This window comes from Triticum aestivum, chromosome 1A (assembly GCF_018294505.1).
Source record: "Triticum aestivum cultivar Chinese Spring chromosome 1A, IWGSC CS RefSeq v2.1, whole genome shotgun sequence".
NCBI classification, from domain to species: domain Eukaryota; kingdom Viridiplantae; phylum Streptophyta; class Magnoliopsida; order Poales; family Poaceae; genus Triticum; species Triticum aestivum.
In genome coordinates, this window is record NC_057794.1 from 460909356 (window position 1) to 460931357 (window position 22002).

A 22002-nucleotide genomic window follows, 5' to 3' on the forward strand; every position below is an offset into this window, starting at 1 on the left:
AGGAAAGTTGTCCTAACGTCCATTTGATGAACGAGAAGACCATGTGAGGCAGCCAGTGATAGTAGCACCCGAATTGTGGTCACTCTAGCCACGGGTGAGTAAGTATCAAAGAAGTCTTCACCTTCTTTCTGGGTATAACCCTTGGCCACAAGCTGTGCCTTGTACTTTTCAATCGTACCATCAGGTCTAAGCTTCTTCTTGAACACCCACTTACATCCTACAGGTTTGCACCCATAAGAACGGTTAGTGACCTCCCAGGTATCGTTAGCTAAGATGGAATCCATCTCATTACGTACAGCTTCCTTCTAGTAGTCAGCATCAGGAGATGCATAGGCTTCTGAAATAGTCCTGGGTGTGTCATCCACGAGGTACACAATGAAATCATCACCAAAGGACTTTGTAGTCCTCTGTCTCTTACTCCTCACAGGAGTTTCATTGTCACCCTCAACAGGATTCTCAACGTGTTCCATCGCAATGGTGGATTCGGGAATTACAGTGAATTCCTCACTAGATGGAGTAGGTATCTCCTGATTTGATGAACTCGACATATCCTTCATAGGAAATATGTCCTCAAAGAAAGTTGCATCATTTGACTCCATAATAGTACCAACATGCATGTCGGACACCTCAGATTTTATTATCAAAAATCTATAGCCGATGCTATGAAAAGCATAGCCCAAAAGAACACAATCCACGGTTTTTGGTCCAAGCTTGCGCTTCTTGGGAATTGGTATATTGACTTTCGCCAAACAACCCCAAGTACGTAGGTAAGAGAGTTTTAACCTTTTCCTTTCCCATTCCTCAAATGGAGTCATGGTCTTATGCTTTGTGGGAACCCGGTTTAGGACATGACACGCAGTCATTAGCGCCTCCCCCCACCATTCCTTGGATAGTCCCGAAGTGTCTAACATGGTGTTAACCATATCAGTTAGAGTTCGGTTCTTTCTTTCGGCTACCCCATTTGACTGGGGTGAGTAGGGAGGCGTCCTCTCATGAATTATACCATGTTCTGCACAAAACAGATCAAATTCATTGGAAAAATACTCTCCACCACAATCGAACCTAACCCGTTTAATTTTTCGATCAAGTTGGTTCTCTGCCTCAGCTTTATAGTTTTTGAAGAAAGTCAAAGCCTCATCTTTTGATTTCAGAAGATACACATAACAATATCTAGTGGAGTCATCAATCAACGTCATGAAGTATCTCTTTCCACCTTTTGTCAACACGCCATTCATCTCACAAAGATCAGAATGTATAAGCTCTAGTGGCGCCAAGTCTCTTGCCTCTGCAGTCTTATGGGACTTGCGAGGTTGCTTAGCTTGCACACATAATTGGCACTTAGAGCCCTTGACAGAAGAGATTTTCAGAATTAAATTCATATTGGCTAGCCGCATCATGCATCCAAAGTTAATATGACAAAGTCGTGAATGCCAAATATCAGACTCATTATTGTGGCAAACATTATTAATAACTTTAGTGCAAATATCTTACAAAGATAGGCGGAACAAGCCTCCGCACTCATAGCCTTTTCCAACAAATTGTCCACACTTAAAAATTACAACTTTATTGGATTCGAAAACCAACTTAAAACCATCTCGACATAAACGGGAACCGCTAACGAGATTTTTATTGATGGACGGCACATGATGAAGTTCTTCAGACGCACGGTCTTCCCCGAAGTAAACTTCAGATCGACCGTATCAACACCTCGAACGATGGCATGTGACCCATTCCCCATCAGCACGGGAGAAGTCCCAGTGGCCTGATAAGAAGAAAACATGGAGGCGTCAGCACAAACATGTACATTGGCACCGGTGTCAATTAATCAATCAGGGGATTGAAATACTGAAAGGATGGTAGGAAAAATACCGTACCCTGATTCCTTCATATCAGTATCACCGATGACGACATTAGCGGACTTGCCGCTCTTCTCATGTTCACGCTCCTCAAAGCGATTAGGACACTTCGGAGCCCAGTGATTAGGATCACCGCAGACATGGCAAAGTCCCTTCCCCTTCTTATGAGAATTCTTTCTTGAAGTTGGTAAAATGTGATGGCTTGTTCTTTGTATCAAACTTGCCTTTGCCCTGAGTTTTGTTCTTGTTGTTTTTGAACTTGTTGGGCTGGAAGTTCTTCTTCTGTACCATGTGGGCACTAGAACCTCCCTCAGCAACTCGAGCACATGTGTCCTTTGCTCTCGCCTTCTCTTCAACATCAAGAGTACCAATGAGATCCGCAACGGAAAACTCCTGTCTCTTGTGTTTCAGGGAAGTAGCAAAATTGTTCCACGAAGGTGGAAGCTTGGCAATAATGCCCCCGGCAACAAATTTGTCCGGCAACACACACTTGAAGTACTCAAGTTCTTTTGCGAGCGACTGTATCTCATGAGCCTGCTATACAACAGCGCGCTCATCAGTCATCTTGTAGTCATAGAATTGCTCCATGACGTACAACTCGTTGCCGGCGTCCGAGGCACCAAACTTGGCCTCGAGCGCAGCCCACATGTCCTTGCCGTTGTCAAACGACATATACGAATCCACAATTGAGTCATCAAGAACACTCAGAAGAGCGCCTTTAAAGAGGGTATCGATCTTCTCAAAAGCTTCTAGCTGTGCTGGATTAAGATCGCCCTCAGGCTTGCCCTTGGTGGCGTCATAGCAGCCCATGGTCTGAAACCAGTAGACTGCTCTCGTGCGCCACCTCTTATATTGCGCCCCCTTAAAGGCAGGCGGCTTCAGATGCGCAGCAAAACCACTCGGAGTAAATTGCCTATAATCAGGTTTTTGAATTGTTGGAAATATGAGCAAATTACTACGAGATTTAATCCGAATAAACAGAAGATAAATCATGACTACAGCAGCAGAGATTAAACTAATCATGTGAACTAGCATAGCAGATGAACAGATCACATCTAGGGCACATACTAGAAACATGAATTCTACCACGATCTCGAACAGGAAGGATAGAATCACATACGGTGCAGCGGGAGCAACACCGCCGGCGTTGACGTTGTCACCCATGTCATCGAGGACGAGGTTGCCGAGGTCGGGGAAGAAGTCGTCGTTCGTGAAGTCGTCGCTGCCAGCAGTCGCGCGAGTGCGCTCCCCAAAAACCTGATCGCCCCTCTCCCGTACAGGATCACGAGAGGCGGGGTTCCGGAGGCCTGCTGTCCCTTCTCCCGGTGCACGCCGAAAGGAGGGATGGAGAAGACTTGCTTGGCGGCGCAATGATCTGGAACGATGGTGAGAAACCATACGAAGCGGCGGCGGCTAGGATAGACGTCTGGCTGACTATATAGTGCGGGCCGGGTAGGTCGTGGGAATAAACCCCACGTCCGAGTCATCACGATCCAAAAGAATCGGAAACGGTTCAGTAACTAACGCGTCCGTTAATTATTAATTAATGACTCATTAATTTTCCCGAGCGGCAAAAATATAAACAACGTGCATAGTCTGTCCTCAGCTGGCGTGACGAGGCGAGCGAGGAGGAGGAGCGTACGTGTAGGTCTTCTCTTCTCATGCTCATACAAGTGGTAGAAGAGCTCACCTTATAAAGAGATGCAACTCTCTCAACTTCCGGGGTGGGACTAAACTTTAGCCTCACTCACTTCACTCACATGTGTGCATGAATGAGCCAAAAGAATTTTAGAATTTTAGTTGGGCTTTGGGCCAAAGACCTACTAGCAAAATTCCAACAAAACTGAACATTAAGCATAAGTTATATGATTCCCGATGATATTACTTTTTTCCAATTCGCCGAAGAATTTTTAAAGAGGCACTCTGCGTGCAACCACAGGTGTCACAAGTGCTGACGGGCTTATCCAGCAAGTTGGTTCCATTAGACGGAGCCGCATGTGCGACCAATGTCCCTTTCCGACGGCACACGCGCTCGCTCGCCGACCAGAGACCGGCGGCGTACGGGCACCGGGGTGTAATTAGGCCGGTTTCGTGTAGAAGACACGCACGGTCCACGACCTCATCCTCATCCCTCTATCTTCACGTAAGGCACGCAAACGTGCCCCATTGACCACACCCCCTGACTCTCCACGAGCGGTGCGGTGGCACCCGCACGCACGCGCTCGATCGCCTCGGCCCCAATCGTGAAATTCTGCAGCAAAAGTCCAAAGGCCCGAACCTAAGCGTCACATACGCAATGTGCTCGCGTTTACGCAGCGCACACGTACGTACGTGCGTTCATTGGTTCATGCACGTTCTTTTTTTTTGCGAAAAGGTTCATGCACGTGCTGTATAGTTCTAGACTTTTTTCCCGGATAATCCTAACTTTTTGAAACCTTTTTTACAAGAAAACATTCAATCTATTCATCAAGTGTCAAAGAACACTAGAAATAAAAACAGTTTTGCTAAAGCTCTGGAGCGAGTTGAAGCCATGCCGCTGTCATCACCCCTCCCCCATCGTAGCTGGACAAACATTGTTGTAGTAGACAGTCGGAAAGTCATTGTCCTAAGAGCATCTCCAGCCGTCCCCCCCCCCCCCCCCCCGGGCGCCGAAAAAGGGACGCCTGGGAGCGAGCCGGTGCTAGATTGGCGCGTGGGGGCGATCTCGCTCCCAGTCGTCGGCCCGGGTTCAGTGATGTTACGTAAGAATATACGCAAACTCGGTGATTTTGGCACGAACTCGGCGAAACTTCATTGAAATTTGTACAAAAAACACGGAAACATGCAAACTACGCCTAGCCGCCACCGCCCCCGTCTTCACCGTCGTCTACATGCCAAGAATCCTGTAGAAGCGGGTGTAGTCGTCGCCATCACAATCGTCGTCGTCGTCGCGTGCCTCTCCTGTGTCGCCGCCGTCCCTGCTGCAGCCCTGGCCAGGATCGTCGACACGAGGTGGGGCGCTGGACGACCCGGCCGCGTCCTCCTCATTGCTGTCGAGGACGATGACACCGCCCTCCTCGCACCCGCGACGCCGGGCCTGGAGCTCCGCGTACGCCCGTCACTGGCGGCGTACCTACTCCCGGACGTAGTCCTCCTTCGCCCGCTTGAGGGCGGACTCGTCGTCGGGGGCCACCATCTCGACGTGCTCCGACTTCACCGGGAGCAATCCCGACTCCGGCTTCGGCCTGACCAGACGGAGGGAGCCGCGCGGGGAGGGCCGGGCACCCTCGTTGATGACAAGGGCGCCGCTGCGGGTGCGTCGCCCGAGCGACGTCTCCTTCGGCTCGGACTTGACGGGGCGGAGCGCGGCCGGAGCCCGACGACGAGGACGACCCCGGCTCCATCCGCCGTGACATCCAGGAGCTGCCACGGCGGGTACTCGAGGCGCGACGTTGCCGGTCTCGATGTGGTCGAGAACGGCCTCGAGGGTGCGGCCTGGCATGCCCCACCACTCACGTCGCCCGCCGGAATTGAGGCGGCCGCGCGGGATGACGTCTTTGGTGGCGGTGATCTGTTCGTCGCGGCGGCGTTGGAAATACGAGGTCCAGAGGTGATGGCTGCCGGCGGCGTAGCGTGGCTCGTTCGGCTGCTCCTACGTCATGGACGAGTGGATGCGGGTGATCTCGGCCCGCCGCGCCGCCCCTTCGGGCACCGGGACGCCGGCGGCGCTCAGCCTCCATGCCCCCGGCACCCGCATGTCTGGGGGCGCCGGGTACTCGGCCTCGTAGAGCAGCCGGGCCTCCGGTTCTTGGAGGTGGCGGCGGCCGAAGTTGTTCGTCGTCGCCTGGGGACCTCTCGGCCATCTTTTCATCGGCGGGAAGAGGGGGAGAGAGGTGCTTTCTGCATCGGAGAGGGGGGAATGAGAACTGTTGCGTCCAACGACGGGGAAGTCGCCTTTTATAGCCACAGTTGGGCGGCGACGGGCTGCATGTCGGGCGACGCGTGGCGGGAGAGAACGGGACCCGTGTCGCGGCGCGTTCACTGCGTCGCCCGTGAGGCATCAATGGAGGCTGATCGACGCGGCAGCGTGGCAGCCTTCACATTGATTCATGCGAGAAACGAGACGATGAGGGCGAGTAAGCGGCGTCTCGCTGACTCGGCGGGCCCATCCTCTTTCGCGCCAAAAACGCTCGCTCCGGTGCCCCCGGGCGCCCCCAGCGCGCCGGGTTTGGCCTGAGTCCGCCGGCGCCAGTTTCGGTCCAACCCGGCGAAAAACGGGCTCCTGGGGGCACGACTGGGCCGAATTTTGGGCGTCGAGACAGAAAAATCGCCTGAGGAGGGCCTGTTGGGGGCACGGCTGGAGATGCTCTAATGCCCTATAGAACCAGGGCACCAGAACAACAAATGCCACCGATGAAGAGAATTCTAGATTGAAAGGATCCAAACGGATCCACCGAAGACAGATGCCGATCGGATCCCACGATATCTGCCGAAAACACACCTCCACACGTCGTTCGTCGACACTTGAAACATTGCCCAGACGAGGGCTGGGCGGGGAGGACCTTATTTCATCTTCAAGAAGCCGTCTCCGCCTTTTTCTGTGCATGCCCAAACCCTAACAAAACTCTAAGAAACACCTAAATACGTAAGCCTCCCGGCGGCAACGACCGAGATCCACCGCGCCTCCATGATACAAGGACCATAGGAGATGAGGCGGACCGATGGCGCACTGGCGAGGGGGGGTCAACCATCTCCTTAATAAACCTCAGAGAAACCAATGACCTGAGATAATATTTAATAATAATCATTAATTTCACTAACCATGTTGTCGTCACACCAAAATACCATTTAGAAATAAATGCACTTTCAATCTCCCTCTTTTGGGGGTATTTATGACAATAGGGTTAGAGCATGGAAAAGAATATAAATGATAAATGAAGCCATGCAACTCTACGGATATAAGGAGCCCCCCTTGATGTTTGCATATGCCATGCAACGCCTTTATCCTCTAACGATGAAATGAAGCCATGAAACTCTACCGCTGATGTGCGTGGATTTTCATCCTATTGTCCATTGCTAGTATCTTTGTATCCTCATCAATGGCGTCCCTGACCCTCCAATTTGGTACTGCATAGGACTTCGTGAGGGTGACCTATTGTCGCTGATGCTCTTCGTGTTCGTCATTAACGTCCTACACTCGATCCTTCAACGGGCCATTTCCTAGGGAATCCTCCTGTGGCTCACCCCTCGCCACTTGGCCTCGAGTGTCTCTCTCTACGCTAATAACATGGTGATATTTTGCCACCCGAACCCTCAAGACTTGAGTGCCATTCGTGAGCTTCTCAGATCTTTGGGATTGCCTCGGGTCTAGTGACGAACCTCTCCAAGAGTTCGACCACCCCCATATGGTGCCGCCTCAATGACATCGAGGACATTCGTGATGTGTTGCCATGCCCGGGCACTAAGTTCCCCATCAAGACCTTGTCCTCCTGTCTCGATGCGTAAGCTATCCTCGACCGCTCTACAACCGATGCTGGACTAACTCGAGAAGGAGCTCCCCACTTGGAAGGCAGGTCTCTCGAAAAAGGTTGGGCGTCTACTACTTTTTCAACATGTGTTTAGTCTCATCTCGGTGCACACCTTGATGGCCATCTCCATGGATGCGACTACCCTCAAGCTTGCTTATCGTATCTACCGCGACTTCCTCTGGTTCGGGTGCAAGGATACCAACATAGGTTACTGCTCCATGAATTAGCAAAAGGTGTGGCAGCCGCTCCATATCAGAGGGCTCGACATCCATGATTTCTGTCATATGGGCATCACCCTCCATGCCCGGTGGATTTGGATCTATAAGACCGACCCATCCTGTCCATGGCGCCATCTTCCACGCGTCAACCTCCTGACACGTTCGCAAGGGAGAATCATGCATTTTTAGAGGATCACGGGTTGTCCGGCCAGTCGGTCACTAAGATTGCCCCGCTCTCCTCGAGTTGGTGCTGTGTCGATGCCGAAGATGCCACATCGTCGTTGAGGGGCTTCATCAGCGAGCTTGGATTCGCGACATCCACTACGCTCCGGGACTTGCTGCACCTGTCAAATACATGAAGCTTTGACATCGTTGCATCAACTTAAGCTCACGATATAGCCGAATTGCCCCTCTTGGAAGATCTGCGCCAGCAGTGCCTACACGAGACGCTCGTGCTATGAGGCATTGTTCTTTGGGGCCGCTAGCTACTGATCTCTCCCTTCTCTCCCTAATAATAAAGTATGGATTGACTTTGTCGGGTTCACCGCCACAATACGCTTTTTTCTCATGTCATAATACGCTTTTATAATTTGTATGGACAAAATCGTAATATAAACAAGGTGGTACTAATAGCATGTTCGTCTGTCCGTCCGACCTGGTCCGTATATCGCACATATCAACCCAATTCATTCAAAAAAAAAAACCGATCTATCTCGACCAGCATACGGCTATCGCTCGATCCCGCTCGATCTGTTTCCGACCAGCATACGGTATCGGCGGGCTCTTCTACGTGGTTGTGCAGGAGGCGCTGATCACCGTCAAGTGCGTGCACCCGGTGCGCGTCCGTGCAGTCAAGTCCAGCCGCTACAACACCAGCATCGACGCGTACAGGCGCTCCGCCTCAGTGGACGTGGCGAGCTCTACGCGGACGAGGAAATGCGCTTCCTGCTCCTGGTGGACGTGTCGAGGGCCGGCAACGCGGACGACGTGACGCAACTCGTGAAGGTGACCTGCACCTATCGCGACACGGCAATCGGACTGGTGCTGGATGTGGCGGTGCACAGGCCGGTGGAGCTGGCCAAGGACCAGCAGCCGTCCATGGACATGGCGCGGGAGACATTCCGCGTGGAGGCGACGGAGGACATCGCGGCGGGGCGCACGGCCGCGGAGTGCGGCGAGTACGCGGAGGCCGCGAGGATACTGGAGCGCAGGCGGGAGGCGCTGGCCGACGACGCGAGGTTCAGGGCGCTGGTGGCGGAGCTGCGGGAGAGCACCCGCGTGGTGAGCCGGCGGGAGTACGAGAAGTCGGGGCGCGCGTGCATCCTGACCGGCTACAGCTCCCACGCGCAGCAGCGCGCCGCGTCGGCCTTTGTGGTCGGTGCCGAGGGGTACGGTTGTCCCCAGCCAGCCGGGGCGGCTCCTGGCGCGGCGCCGTCGATTCTTGGTTTTGGAGCTGCTGGGGCGTACGCGACGCCGGCGATGCAGAGGATGGTTGCTGAAAACACGTGAGTTCATATTGTTGGCTAACATCAACCCTAAACCAAAACCATTGGTGGATTTCTCCGTGCTCCGCTGTTTTTTCCTGCTCGTAGAATTTATAGGTCAGGTGTAGTGAGGTGAAAATCTCCGCCCCGTTGGGATCCTGTCCGGATGTGGTAATGGTGGGTGAGGTGTTTCAGGCCCTTCGAACCGTGGCGTCGGCATCCATGTGATTCCTGCCTTTACCGGCGATCTCTATCCCCCGTACAGTACCTTGATCTCTTGTTTGGGGTGGTTTATGGCTGAAACGAGTGTGAATGTGATGAGTCTGCATCTTGGTCATGGTTTTTTTTTTCTGGTCATGGTTGTTTGAGTAAATTACTGGCTTACTGGCATCCTTTATGATCATTAGCATGTACCAGCGGAGTTTAATTCCATGCTTAGCTTGCAGACGCATATAATAAGTTATTAAATAAATTTGTACTTATAAGTTGCACAATAATGTCATAATTGTAGTTTCAGATGGTGGATTTAAGACAACTGACGTAGAGACACAATAAACCTCAAGATCAACTCATATGCTAACAGATGCTATACATCACGAAGATTTACTATGCCGTGTACTCATAATGTGTTAAAGAAGTGTATCATGTCTGAGCATAAATCATTGATAAGAATCTTCCATTATTTTCCTTAATGATATGATCATAGATGGCACAACTTACACCTTGGGATAGTTGAGAAGTAGTTGTCCCAAGATATAGACCTTTTCAGCATACTTTTACCATTCATTTAGATGTCAATATTTTTTAATACAAATAAGCATAGAGTACAAGAATATATTTTCATACAAATTTATTAACATATATCTGTCGCGATCATGGTGAGAAGAAATATAGGCGGCCACACGGGTGGGGGTTAAAATATAGGACATTGACCTGTGTATGGGTGGGGAAAGGGGGAGATGGTCTTAGCAATGCTTATTGAGACTAGATGGTGTGTTAACTTTTTATCCCGTTGCAACGCACGGGCATTTTTGCTAATGATAGCTAAACTGGCGCACTTGGGCTGTCCTGCGATCGAAGTTTTTCACCTGGTTGGCACTACAAGATCGTTGTTTTATGGTTGATTGCTTACTTTGTCGTGGCGTCCCGCACGCTCCACGCCCGCGTTCCGTGCGACTAGACCTGTGACGATGAACCACCTACTCATGGACTACCCCTTCACCTGTCAGGTGTGGCTCACGTACTTGCCTGGTGCAGATCGATCTCTCATCGCCCGACGTCGCGGTTTGTTTTCTGGATTGGTGGGCAACGTCTTACTCCCCGTCCGGCCATCTAAGGTCCTTCCCACCATGATCATACTCTCTGCATGGTGAATCTCGAAGCTCGCAATGCATGTATCCTCACCTTTGAGTTATCGTCTACCCCTCGCGTAACCCAGACTATCCGATCCGCTTCTTCACCTATGAGTTGTCGTCCACCCCTCGCGTGACCCAGACTATCCGATCCGCTTCTTCACCTATGAGTTGTCGTCCACCCCTCGCGTGACTCGGACTATTCGTGGTAAGACTGGTTAGTGGGCGCACACTGAGGCAGCGTCCTGGACTCCCTCCTGCTTGATCTTCTCCTATCAATAAAACTAACTACAGTGAGAGTAATATAGGTCGTAACATCACACTTATCTAGACAAAATAGATGATGTGACATGTAATTAATGAAGAAAAAGAGGCATGTAGTAACATAGCTGGTTACTGTAACATCACACATATAAAAAAAATGAGTCTACAATGTAATAAATGAAGTGATGCATGACAGATAAGGATGGCAATGGATCGGGTTCGGCTCGGGTTGAACAATATTAAATCCATATCAAAATCCATGAAGACAGTATGTGCCCATCCACGAAAAAATCCATGGGCGTAAAATTATGCCCATGTCCAAACCCGATGAATATCCATCGGGTTTGGATATCCATCGGGTTTTCTCATCACGTATACATAAAACATAGCACAACATTCAGATAAGCTCCCAAATTCTCACAAAATGACATAGCACAAGTGCATGACATCAAATAAGCTCTTAGATTCTCACAAAATGACATAGTACAAGTGTAGATCGCCACATAACCTCTCAAATTCTCACAAAATAACACAACATCAAATAAGCATAACTACCATTCTAAACATTGGTTGTCATGCTGAACAAAAATTCTGAAACCCAAGTGAGCAACCATAGATAGAGGGTACTCATGAACACAAATCATTAGTGGAAGCTCTTTCCTGGCAACATCTTGATCAAAAATAATATTCTCCAAATTGGCGTTTCCATCATCAACCTTTCGCAACCTTAACTTTTGTTGCTTTGGGCCTATTGGTGCATGCCTAGCACCACAAGATCTCATGTGACTCTTTAAATCTAAAGTGCCACTGGTTCCATCATGAGAAGCTATTGACCAATACATGCAAAAAAAAAATCTCCATTTCAGTTAAGAGAGCCATGGTGCATAATGTCTGAACTATACAGATTTGGAAAGATTGTGATCTCTAAATTGTAGTGAATGGTAACTACAAACCGAAACTATTTTTTGCCATCTCTTCTTTTAGGGAATAATGTAGATCTGCCTAGATTACAAGTCAGATTCTAATGAATCTTAATGATTCGTAGCTCTCTAGATTGAAATACACTGACGTGGTAAAACCTAATTGCTAATTAACATGCATAGCTACAGATCACGCCATGTTCCAAATCTGAAAAATGCTCATTCGGTAACCAACGAAAACTACCTAACTCTATAAATCTCTTCTAATTGGTACAGTAAACTACAAGAAATACTTAATTTGTAGACATGCATGAGAATGATTCATCAAAAATTACTACCGCTCCAGTTACTACTGTAAACTTCAAGAAATACTTAATTTGCAGACATACACGAGCGGGATTCATAGAACAAAAATATTACTACTGCTCCAATTATTACTGTATAACCTGAAAAAAATCAATTTGCAGACATACATGAGAGGTATTCAGGGGAATTTTTTGACTACTGCTCCATTTACTACTGTAAATTGAAACAAATAATTTGCAGACATACATGCGGATTCAGGGAACAAGCAGGAACACCACACAGAAAAACTTACCCTGAGACTCTCAGAGGATTCGGTGATTTTGGGAACGAGTAGGACCACCACACATAGAAAAATTACTACTGCTCCAGTTGCTACATGCTCATGTTGGACACCCACGTACAGGAACACCACACATACATGAGAGGATTCAGGAAACAGCAAAACTTACCCTGAATGTCGACTATTCGGTGTGTTCATCACCTTCTTAGCAAGGTCATGATTCACTTCTTGGTATGCGCCCGTCTCCCTACACTCACGTGCTGCCATGCTGCTAGTCCGGCGCGGAGCGGTACTCGTGCGTCGCGCTGCTGCGCATCGCTGTGCTCTGCATCCCAGTTCAGAGACTTGCGCCGGCTCGCCGCCGTACCCGTGCAAGAATCCAAGAAGGGGGGTCGAGGGGATATGGAGTTGGGCTCCACTGGACAGTGGCGTTGGATGCTGAAGTGCTGCACGCCTACACCATATGTAGAGGTAAAGGCTAGTGGCGCTGGCGACTGCATCTAGAGCAGCGGGAGGATAAGTCAAGGCGAGGAAGATGAAGCTTAATGACAGGTCGTTTAACGAGGAGATTGAAGAATGAGAAGAGGTGGCGGAGTAAAGTTACGGTGGGAATCGGGAGGGACTGTGCAATTTACTTCTCATTTTTTATAAATAAAAAAATCATTAGATGGGATAGTGGGGATCATCATGAATTTTGCCTCACATGTCATACCATTGGGTCGGGTTCGGGTATATCCACGGATACATAATTATGTCCACGCCCTATCCAAGAGTAATCGGGTCGGGTTCGGATGCTGCCCATGGGCATACAAATGTACCCAAACTCTATCCATTCGGGTCGGATATCCGCGGGTATCCATGTCCATGGATAAAATTGTCATCCTTAATGACAGAACACATATGTTACTAGCCAATGTGGAGGTAGTAACATAGATTAGTAACATATACTTCCTTCATTCATAAATGTAAGTCTTTTTAGATATCTTAAATGGACTACAACATACGGATGTATGTAGACATATTTTAAAGTATAGATTTCCTCGTTTTGCTTCGTGTGTAGTCACTTGTTAAAATCTATAGAAAGACTTATATTTAGAAACGGAGAAATAGTACTTTAAATTACTTTCCACTATGACTAGTCTAAAAAGATGCGCAAATCTTTTGCGTATTTGCGGAAAAAGATCGCACGGGAAAATAAATAAGTATACCTATTCCCGTTCCAATGGTACCGATACCATGCACATCTCCCAAACAAGACAAAGGTATAAAAAAGCAATGTAAACAAAAAAACCCATTTCCAAATCAATCGCATATACACAGCTTAGTTCAAATCCGTATACACCAAGACCAAGTACAGTACTCTCCGCGTCCCTCCTCGAACACACCGGGGCTCCCGCGTCTCATCGCCGCCGTCCGTAACTCCTTGTGCACTATTGATACCTTCCATCCAACGGCCACGAGTGTCTCCTGCCGATAGATTCCGGCCGGCGGCTCGCCCGAGTCACCCCGATCGATTCCCTCCCAAGCCCCACCCAAACCACACGTACAGCAACGGAGCCGGAGCCTCAGAACGGCTTGCCCCAGTACATGAGGATGTCCTGGAGGAGCGGGTCGCCGGCGGGGAGCCCGGCCGCCGGGTTGACGCCCGGGGTGGCGGAGGCGAACGTGCGCTCCCACTCGGAGATCCTGGGCTGGCTCTGCACTTCCGGCCGCTCGCACGACGCCGTCAGCACGTGCTCCGAGCAGCTCGAGTCGGCGTGCGCCCGCGGCATCGAGTCCGACGGCCTCACCTCGTAGTACGCCGCCAGGTCCGAGAACGGCTGCGGCGCGTACGGCGGCAGCAGGGTCGGCTTCTGCTCCGGCGGCGAGCCGACGGCCGCGTGCCCGGGGCTCGCGCTCGCCGTCCGGTCACCGGCGCCCGGCCTCTCCGAGGCGCCTTTCTTGTTGTAGATCCGGCACAGCACCCAGTCATCCAACTGCAGCCACCACAAAAAGATCGATCGACATGTTCAGAACCAAAATCATCTCTCTAACATGAACATTCCAATATAAATCTATCATCATAATCATAAACTAATCGGAAGGTGACACTGGTTGGAAACGAGTCGCTATCGCGGCGCACAAAGCGCGGGAGATAATTGGCGGGCGGAAGAGATGACGCACGCCGGCATCTCCACCGTTCACACCGGCGAGAGAGCTGCCCGTGACAAGGATCGTAAACAATTAACTAAGCCCCACTTATCTTCCACGTACGATCGATACGTGACGATAACCGACTCCTTATCTAATCGTTCGAGATGATGCCAAAGAGGACAAAGTTAAGTGGGATTGATTGAAGATGATTCTCGCACAGTTCAGACCACCTACTGTGCGCAGGTCAGAGGGTAGGATGGGGCGTACCCTGAGGCTGTTCTTCTTGCGGGCGGAGCGGTCGACGTCGGCGAGGCGGTACTCGTGCATGATCCAGTTGGTCTTGTCGCCCTTGGGGGCCTTGCCGGCGTAGAAGACGAGCGCCTTCTTGATGGCCAGCGGCTTGGGCGTGCCCACCGGCTTGTCGGCGCCGGTGGCCTTCCAGTAGCCCGTGCCGGCCGACCGGTTCGGCCGCGACCCGTTCGGGTACTTGCGGTCGCGCGGGGAGAAGAAGTACCACTCCTTCTCGCCGTACAGCGCCATTCCTGCACGCACGCACGCAGACGCAGACGCAAAAACGATTAGATCATCCCGCCGCGTGAGCTACCTAGGCATGCATGCATGCATGCTGCGCCGGGGCATGGAGGACGTACTTGGGAGCTGCCATGGGTCGAACTTGTAGAGGTCGACCTCGGCGATGATGGGCACGGAGATGGGCAGGCCGGCGCAGCGCCGGCAGAGGTAGTGCATCACCAGCTCCTCGTCCGTCGGGTGGAACCGGAACCCCGGCGGCAGCTGCAGATCCTGCTGCCCCTGCGTCGCCGCCGCTCCTCCGCCGCCGCCGCTCATCTCCTCGATCCTTCTTCTCGCTCGAGATGCTAAGCTAGCTACTCGAATCTGACAGCTCCAAACTGCTGCGATTAACCAGATACAGATAAATAAACCGGACGATCGCGTCGCGGAACTAGTAGCTGGACCGGACGATCGTGGGGCTTCTTTCTGGTCCTGGAAGGGGCGGGGAGAGCATGAAAGCATGCGCAGTGCGGCACGCGCGCCATATATAGACCCCGCGCGCGGGCGCGCCGAGGGGATGCCGTTCGCGGCGAGACGTGGAGGGCATCCGACGGTGGGGGCGCGGCTTTTGTCACTGCTTACGCCAGGGCGCTTGGACGCGCACGCGCGCGCGCGGCCGGGGCGCGGCCAGGAGCGGCGAGGCGGCAGTGCGGGGCCCGTTCCCGGTGCAACGGCGGCTCGATCACGTGGACAGGTGTTCCGTTTCGGGTTAGTCTGCGAGCCCCACGACGGAACGTGCGGCCGTTGCCGGCGCGACACGTGGTGGAGGGGCTGCCAAAACGGAAAGGTACACCATGCAAAAAAAAAACCCAGAAAGGTACGGATCTCCATGGGTGTCAGTTGGAGCGTATGACTAGTTTAGGTTTTTGTTTTTTGTTTTTTGGGACCCTAACGTAACGTAACTGCAGTATTGTTGTATACGGTTGTATAGGTCGTGTGCGGTCGTCTCTTCGGGGCCCCAAGGGCTGAGGCGCGTACATGCTCTACGCTCGTCCACGTTTTACTGCCACCCCATGGAGCGAAGAGTGCGTGACTCACGTTAGAATGCCTGCCGCGAACATAAAAACGGTTGCCACCACAACACTTCTTCTAGGCACTTCATTATTGTACTTTTCTGTGAGAAAGACTCGGCCCTATTATAAAGAATTGTATAGGAAAGATTTCATGGAAGTACAAAGCACACTAAGCATAATAAAAATTGGACGCCGATAACGCTCACCCGTGTGATGGGAGCAACACCCGCCCACACATCGTGTGTGGTATGAGCAGGAGACAGTCCACACGTGGCATGTGTGGGCGAACAGTAGAACCGCCCACAGCTGTGGCAGAAGAAGCACCCTACCACACACCCTATGTCAACGTACACGTTCCGTGCGGGATCGATCCCAGACCGAATGATTTCCAGTTGGCCCGACATGACACTGAACTAGCCAGCCCAGCAACGAAATAAGCACATGCAGCGCAGTTACCTATTGCTTCACTAAAACAAGCCAAAAAACAGCACCAAGAACATGTGTTTATAAAAATTCAAAACAATACAGTTGCCGTATAGTACATAGGTGCCAACAAAAAAAATTGACATATGTCGGAATTTTTTTGCCAAGGCAACAAGTTTGCAAAGTGTATATGGAAAAGTATTGTACAAAATGATATATATACATATATCCTATGTGTAATGCCATGGCGCAACAAGTTTGATAGAGTTGCTGTATACGAATGATTTCTATTAAAATTGTTGTTATTGATCTGATTATGAAAATTATATGGTCTAAAAGTACTGGAATTACCATGGTCTAAGTAGTAAACAATGCCAAATCAAAACCTGCATATTGAATATACCCAAGGTAAAAAATTGGTTGAAAATTTGCCATGACATATCTACTGCTATATGATGGCAAATTGTATGAATTTTCCATGGAAAATATTGTTGTTTCCCAAGCTAAAAAATGACAAGTTTTGCAGCGGGGGTGCATATCAACTTGCCATCACATAAAAATTCAAATAAATGCCATGTTTTCAAAAAACAAAACAAAATATTCATGGTCGTCATCACGGAGGACGACCTCCTGGTAGGCATCTTAGTCGACGTCTAGGCCGGGGGAGGAGCTACATTACCATGGTCAAATGAAAAGTAGCTTTTGCCGTGTTGCTAAAGGAAAAGAATATTGCCACGATCCTTAAACTATATTTGCCATGCTTGAACTTAATTTGCCATGGGGCAAATAAAATTGCGATGGTATCTATTTTTGAAACATGAGTAAATCTAATGTTGCCATGGTCCCGTTAAATTTGCCACGGTTCCTTCAAAGAAGAAAATTTGCCATGTTGTAAAAAAAGGAAAGAAAATTTACCATGGTCCTTAAAATTGGAAATTGCCATGCTCCGAAAATTGCATTTGCCATGATACACACACTAAGTTTGCCATGGTCCTGTTCGAAAACAAAATTTGCAAGGTTGTAAAAGAAGGAAGAAAATTTGACATGCTACATGAGCTACCGTTGCCATGAAAGATGCACTGAGATTGCCATGGTCCCATTGAAAAAAGAAAATTTGCCATGTTGCAAAAAAGAAAGAAAATTTGCCATGCCCCGTAAACTACATTTGCCATGATACATACACTAAGTTTGCCATGGTCCCATTCAAAAAGAAAATTTGCCATGTTGCAAAGAAGGATGAAAAATTGCCATGCTCCACGAACTGGCATGAAAGAAAATTTGCCATGATCGCTTTCAAAAATAGAAAATTTGTATGAGGCATAGACTAAAAAATGCCATGATCCATAAACTATAATTCCCATGATGCATGCACTAAAAAATTGCCATGGTCCCATTCAAAAAGAAATTGCCATGTTGTAAAAAAGAAGAATTGTTGTGGCCCCGTTTACAAAGTTCAAAATCAAGTATGAACAAGAAAAATTGCCATGGCAGATTCGTATCAAGAATTGCCGTGTTTTGTATGATGAATTTAGCTCGTGTAAAAAAACACAAAAAGTTGGAATCAAATATGAACGAGAAACTTGCCATGGCAGAATTGTATCAAAAATTGCCGTGTTTTTTTAATCAAATTTTACATGAAATTTGCAAAGAATGTGAAGTAATAAAAAATTGATCAAATGTTGCCATGGAAAATGCATGTTTCATTTTGCAATGTTAGTTTCAACGAAAATGCCATCTTTTGCGTAATAAAATTGTCGTGTATGTGAAAATAACACAAACAAAATGATCAAAAACAAATTTCCATGGCAAGTGCAAAGTCAAAATGCCATGGCACATGGAGTAATAATGTTGTGGTACATGAAAAAAAAGATAGATTTGCCATGTTATATGAGTTAAATTTGCCACGATAGTAACACTGAAATTGCCATGTAGTTAGTGAGTAGCATGCCAAATTGTTAAGTAGGAAAATGTACATACATATGGGTGATTTGCCATCTACCATGAAACGAACAGGGCAAAATTAGGCTGATTGAACATGGGGGAGTTGCCATGTCTATATTTAGTACCATTACAGAATGATGGGTTGTGGTTGGCATGAAGATGGCAAACATGGCAAAAAAATCAGTTCAGCCATGGCAATTGATGGGTTATGGATCTGATGAAGTTGCCAAGCATTTGGTACAGTAGCATACCAATTGCTTGGTACCTGTTAACAGGCATAACAAACATGAAACATGGCAAATTTCAGGCTTTTATAGAGAGGGATTTGCCATGTATTTACTCAGAAATTTGAAAAAGGATGTTTTGTGGTTTGAAAAACATGGCAAACAACGCAAGTTTTTACAGTTCCACACATAGGGCAAGTTGCCATCTATTTATTCAGTAGAATGGCAAAATGATGAAAGGGCAAATGTAAATGCATTAACTGCCGTATCGTATGGCATATCAGAACACATGGCAATTTTCAGCGCCAAACAGTAGGATAGTTGCCATGTATTTATTTAGAAGCATGGCAAATTGATAAGAAGTGGAATTGTAGACACATTAACATCGGTATGAAATGACAGATCACACAAAACACATATTTTTGCCATGGAAAATACTCCAAAATTTTGACATGGCAGAAGCTCATAGCAACTCTGTCCCATGGCAATTATTCATAGCAAATTCGGCCATGGCAACTACTATATAATTTTGCCATCACAATTACTCCAGAAATTTGCCATGGCAACAACTCATAGCAATTCTACCCCATGAGAACTACTCATAACGAAAACTGCCATGGCAACTATTGATCCAACATTCAGTTTGCCATGTTACTTGAATTATGTTTGACATGCTGTATAAAATTTCAGAATTTGCCATGTTTTACGAGAATGTCGTGTGTTCAAATAAAGAGCAATCCTACATTTTCCATGTGACCAAACAAATTGTGGGAAAAATTTGTACATGATACATGGAATTTGCCATGGCAAACACATTCTGTAGCATCTATTCAACAATGTATGAATTTACTATGTGATGCTACAGAAAAATTGCCATGGTTATGTTAATTTGAACATTGGATTGATGAGAAAAACAAATTTGCCATGGCAAAAACATTCAGTATAATCTATTTCAGCTCATGTAAATTGCCATAAGATCCTATACAAAAATTGCCATCATGTGGACTAGTCATATACATGAATTCTGCTATTCGAGCGAATGGACCAGCGACTCACCGGCGAGAACAGGCATGGCCACGACCTCCTCCTCCATGGGGTGGCCAGACGTGATGCCGGTGACGGGATCCACGATGAGGACGAACGTCGTCGTAGAATGGACGCGGAGGAAGGAAATCGACGGAGGCGAGGCTCCTCCAGCATTGTGTGGCGGGACCTATTGCTCACCGCTGTCGCGGCCTCCCCGCCACCACCTGCCTCGCCAGACGCGTCCATGGCGCTGCCGAGGAGAACTCACTACCGGGCCTCCTCCTCTTGCGGTCCATCTCAAGCTCGATGGGCAGCTCCTCCCCCGCTGTCGCTCAACCCATCGTGCACACGCACTCCTCCCGCGGCAGCTCCTCTTCACCGTCGTCGTCGTCGCCATTCCTCTCCCTGCAGCTCCTTCCCCGCTGCGCAAGGGCACTCCCCTGCAGCAACTCCTCTTCACCGTCGCCGCCGCTGCCATTCCTCTCCCTGCAGCGGTTCCTCCCCGCCATGGCTCCTCCGTCGTGGCTCCTCCCAGCCGCAGCCTAATCCCGTCGCTGCTCCTCCGTCGCACAGCGAGTGCGCCCTTCCTCCTCCGCTGCGCCTTGCATCGCCGTCGGCCGGATCCACCTCCTATTCGCCACCGCTTCGGGCATCCGCCGCCACCACTCGGGACCTCCACTCGCCGCCGCCCGAGGCCTCCGTCCGCCTCCGCTCGGGGCCCACGCCCGCCACCGCCTGGGACCTCCACCCGCCTCTGCTCGAGGCCTCCGCCCGCCTCCGCTTGGGCCTGCCGTCCGCCGTCGCCCGGGCCATATTGTGTGTGATGTGCGGGTAGGTGGGGAAGAAGGTGAGGCAGAGTGGGGAAAGAAGAACGGGAGTGAGGACGTGCGGCATAGTTTGTCGAGGCCCGGACGTGCGGGACAGTTTGCCCAGGCCCGGACGAGGCTGTGGGATGACGTGGAACGTAAAGTGCTTCAAGAATCGTGCAAAATGATTCAACGACATATGACGCGCGTGGGCGGAATGCTACACACCACACGTGTGGGCGTTAATATTTTCGTAAAAATCATGTCTAGTTCAAAAATAATAAAATTTAAGTCAAGGTCCTGGGCCACCAAACGACCACTACCGTCACCAGTACGAGCCGCCAATGCGTCCTTGTCACTGCTTCCACACCGGAGCAATGCCTGACCTTTTCGAGAATAGCTAAGAAGTCTTTGTCACCCGTAAAAAAAGGTTAAGAAGTCTTTGTGCATGTGTCCTCAAGGACCAGAGCGTCGGAGCCACGGTTATCGTAGTTAAACCCTTGAAACAATAAAAAGAACCTGACACCAAATCTTGCCATCGTGTACGCACGATGAAAAATTCTAACCTCGCCGCCTGAAGGAACTGATAGGAGCTCCATTAATCCATCACAAGGAATGAACTTGAGAAGAATTAGAGCCCAAAGAATTACTCAAAGAAGAAGTGTCGTCATCTGCCTAAACATCGTCCGTGTGAGGACTGAAACACTAACCTACTTAATCGCTAAAGCTGAGGCAACTGGATTTTCTTCCTCATCACCGGCCCTTAAAACAGCATGCAGTGAGGAGATGAATCCATAGAGGGGGGGTGTTGCTTACTTAGCTCTCGAGAGGCGAAAGAAAGATCATGTACTGAATCACAGCCTGATTTATTTTATTATTGTATATTTAACTGTACTACCAAATACATATGCTTAAAATTTTCAACCACTATATCTTAGTGGTTTACTATGGGCATTATACAGCTTTTAGATATGCAGGACTCGGTCCTACCGTAAGTTATGTTGTCACTCGCGCGCGTGACAAGTTAAACTGTAAGAACATCTCCAACCAGACGCCCAGACATGCCTTATACGTCTGGACGAGCCGCCTTGTTACTGACCGGCCACAAAATTTTAATCCAGACGAACACCTCAAACGGATTGGCACCCCTCATCCAGCCTAAATATGGGGTGGGTATGGGGCGCCCGGACGCGTCCATCACGTCGGATCTGACAACCCGACCTCATCGCAAATTGCACCAAATCCATCAAATCGACCTACCAGATTCATTTGCTCTCCTCTCTTCTCGCTCCTCCTTAACGTCCGTCTCGTCGCCCCGCAGCTGTTCCTAGCCTCTGCGACGGCACCTCCGGCAGAGCAGTCCTCTCTCCCATCCTCGCCGCTGGGGACGTCTTTGCCAGCCTGGACCCCACCGTGGTACGTCCGACAACTCTCTGGCTCCGCCTTACGCTCTATGCGTTCAATACATTGTCTGGCCAGATTTTTTTAGAAAAAACGATGAATTCCGATGCTTCGTCCGAGAGGAGTACGAACCGATGGAGTTTGATCAAATGATTCAAGAAAAGTTCTTCGATTCCTCGGATTCGGACGAAGAAGTGGACATGATCATGCCCATGAGCATGCAAGAGGAAATGGACCCGCTAGTAGAGCATATTCTCAACTTCAAGGGCTCAATCAAA

At 49.3% G+C, this 22002-nt stretch overlaps 1 protein-coding gene across 1 annotated transcript; it reads right to left on the reverse strand.

The window, feature by feature from the left end:
* Positions 1-13465: 13465 nt before the first annotated feature.
* LOC123056515 (NAC domain-containing protein 48) lies at positions 13466-15352 on the reverse strand. Its single transcript, XM_044479923.1, has 3 exons — positions 14971-15352; positions 14588-14862; positions 13466-14163 (listed from the first exon to the last, which is right to left on the reverse strand). Exons 1-3 carry the CDS (start codon positions 15350-15352, stop codon positions 13753-13755), a joined length of 1068 nt encoding a protein of 355 aa, XP_044335858.1. The 3' UTR covers positions 13466-13752.
* Between the last annotated feature and the right edge of the window lie 6650 nt (positions 15353-22002).

What these genes read in the sequence shown, in the direction of transcription:
- LOC123056515 (XM_044479923.1), bottom strand. Translation starts at nt 15,352, where the DNA reads ATGCTTTCATGCTCTCCCCGCCCCTTCCAGGACCAGAAAGAAGCCCCA. An exon ending in CGACCCATGGCAGCTCCCAA is followed by an intron (nt 14,863 to 14,970) that starts GTACGTCCTCCA and finishes GCGTGCGTGCAG; the next exon opens with GAATGGCGCTGTACGGCGAG. An exon ending in GCAAGAAGAACAGCCTCAGG is followed by an intron (nt 14,164 to 14,587) that starts GTACGCCCCATC and finishes TGGTGGCTGCAG; the next exon opens with TTGGATGACTGGGTGCTGTG.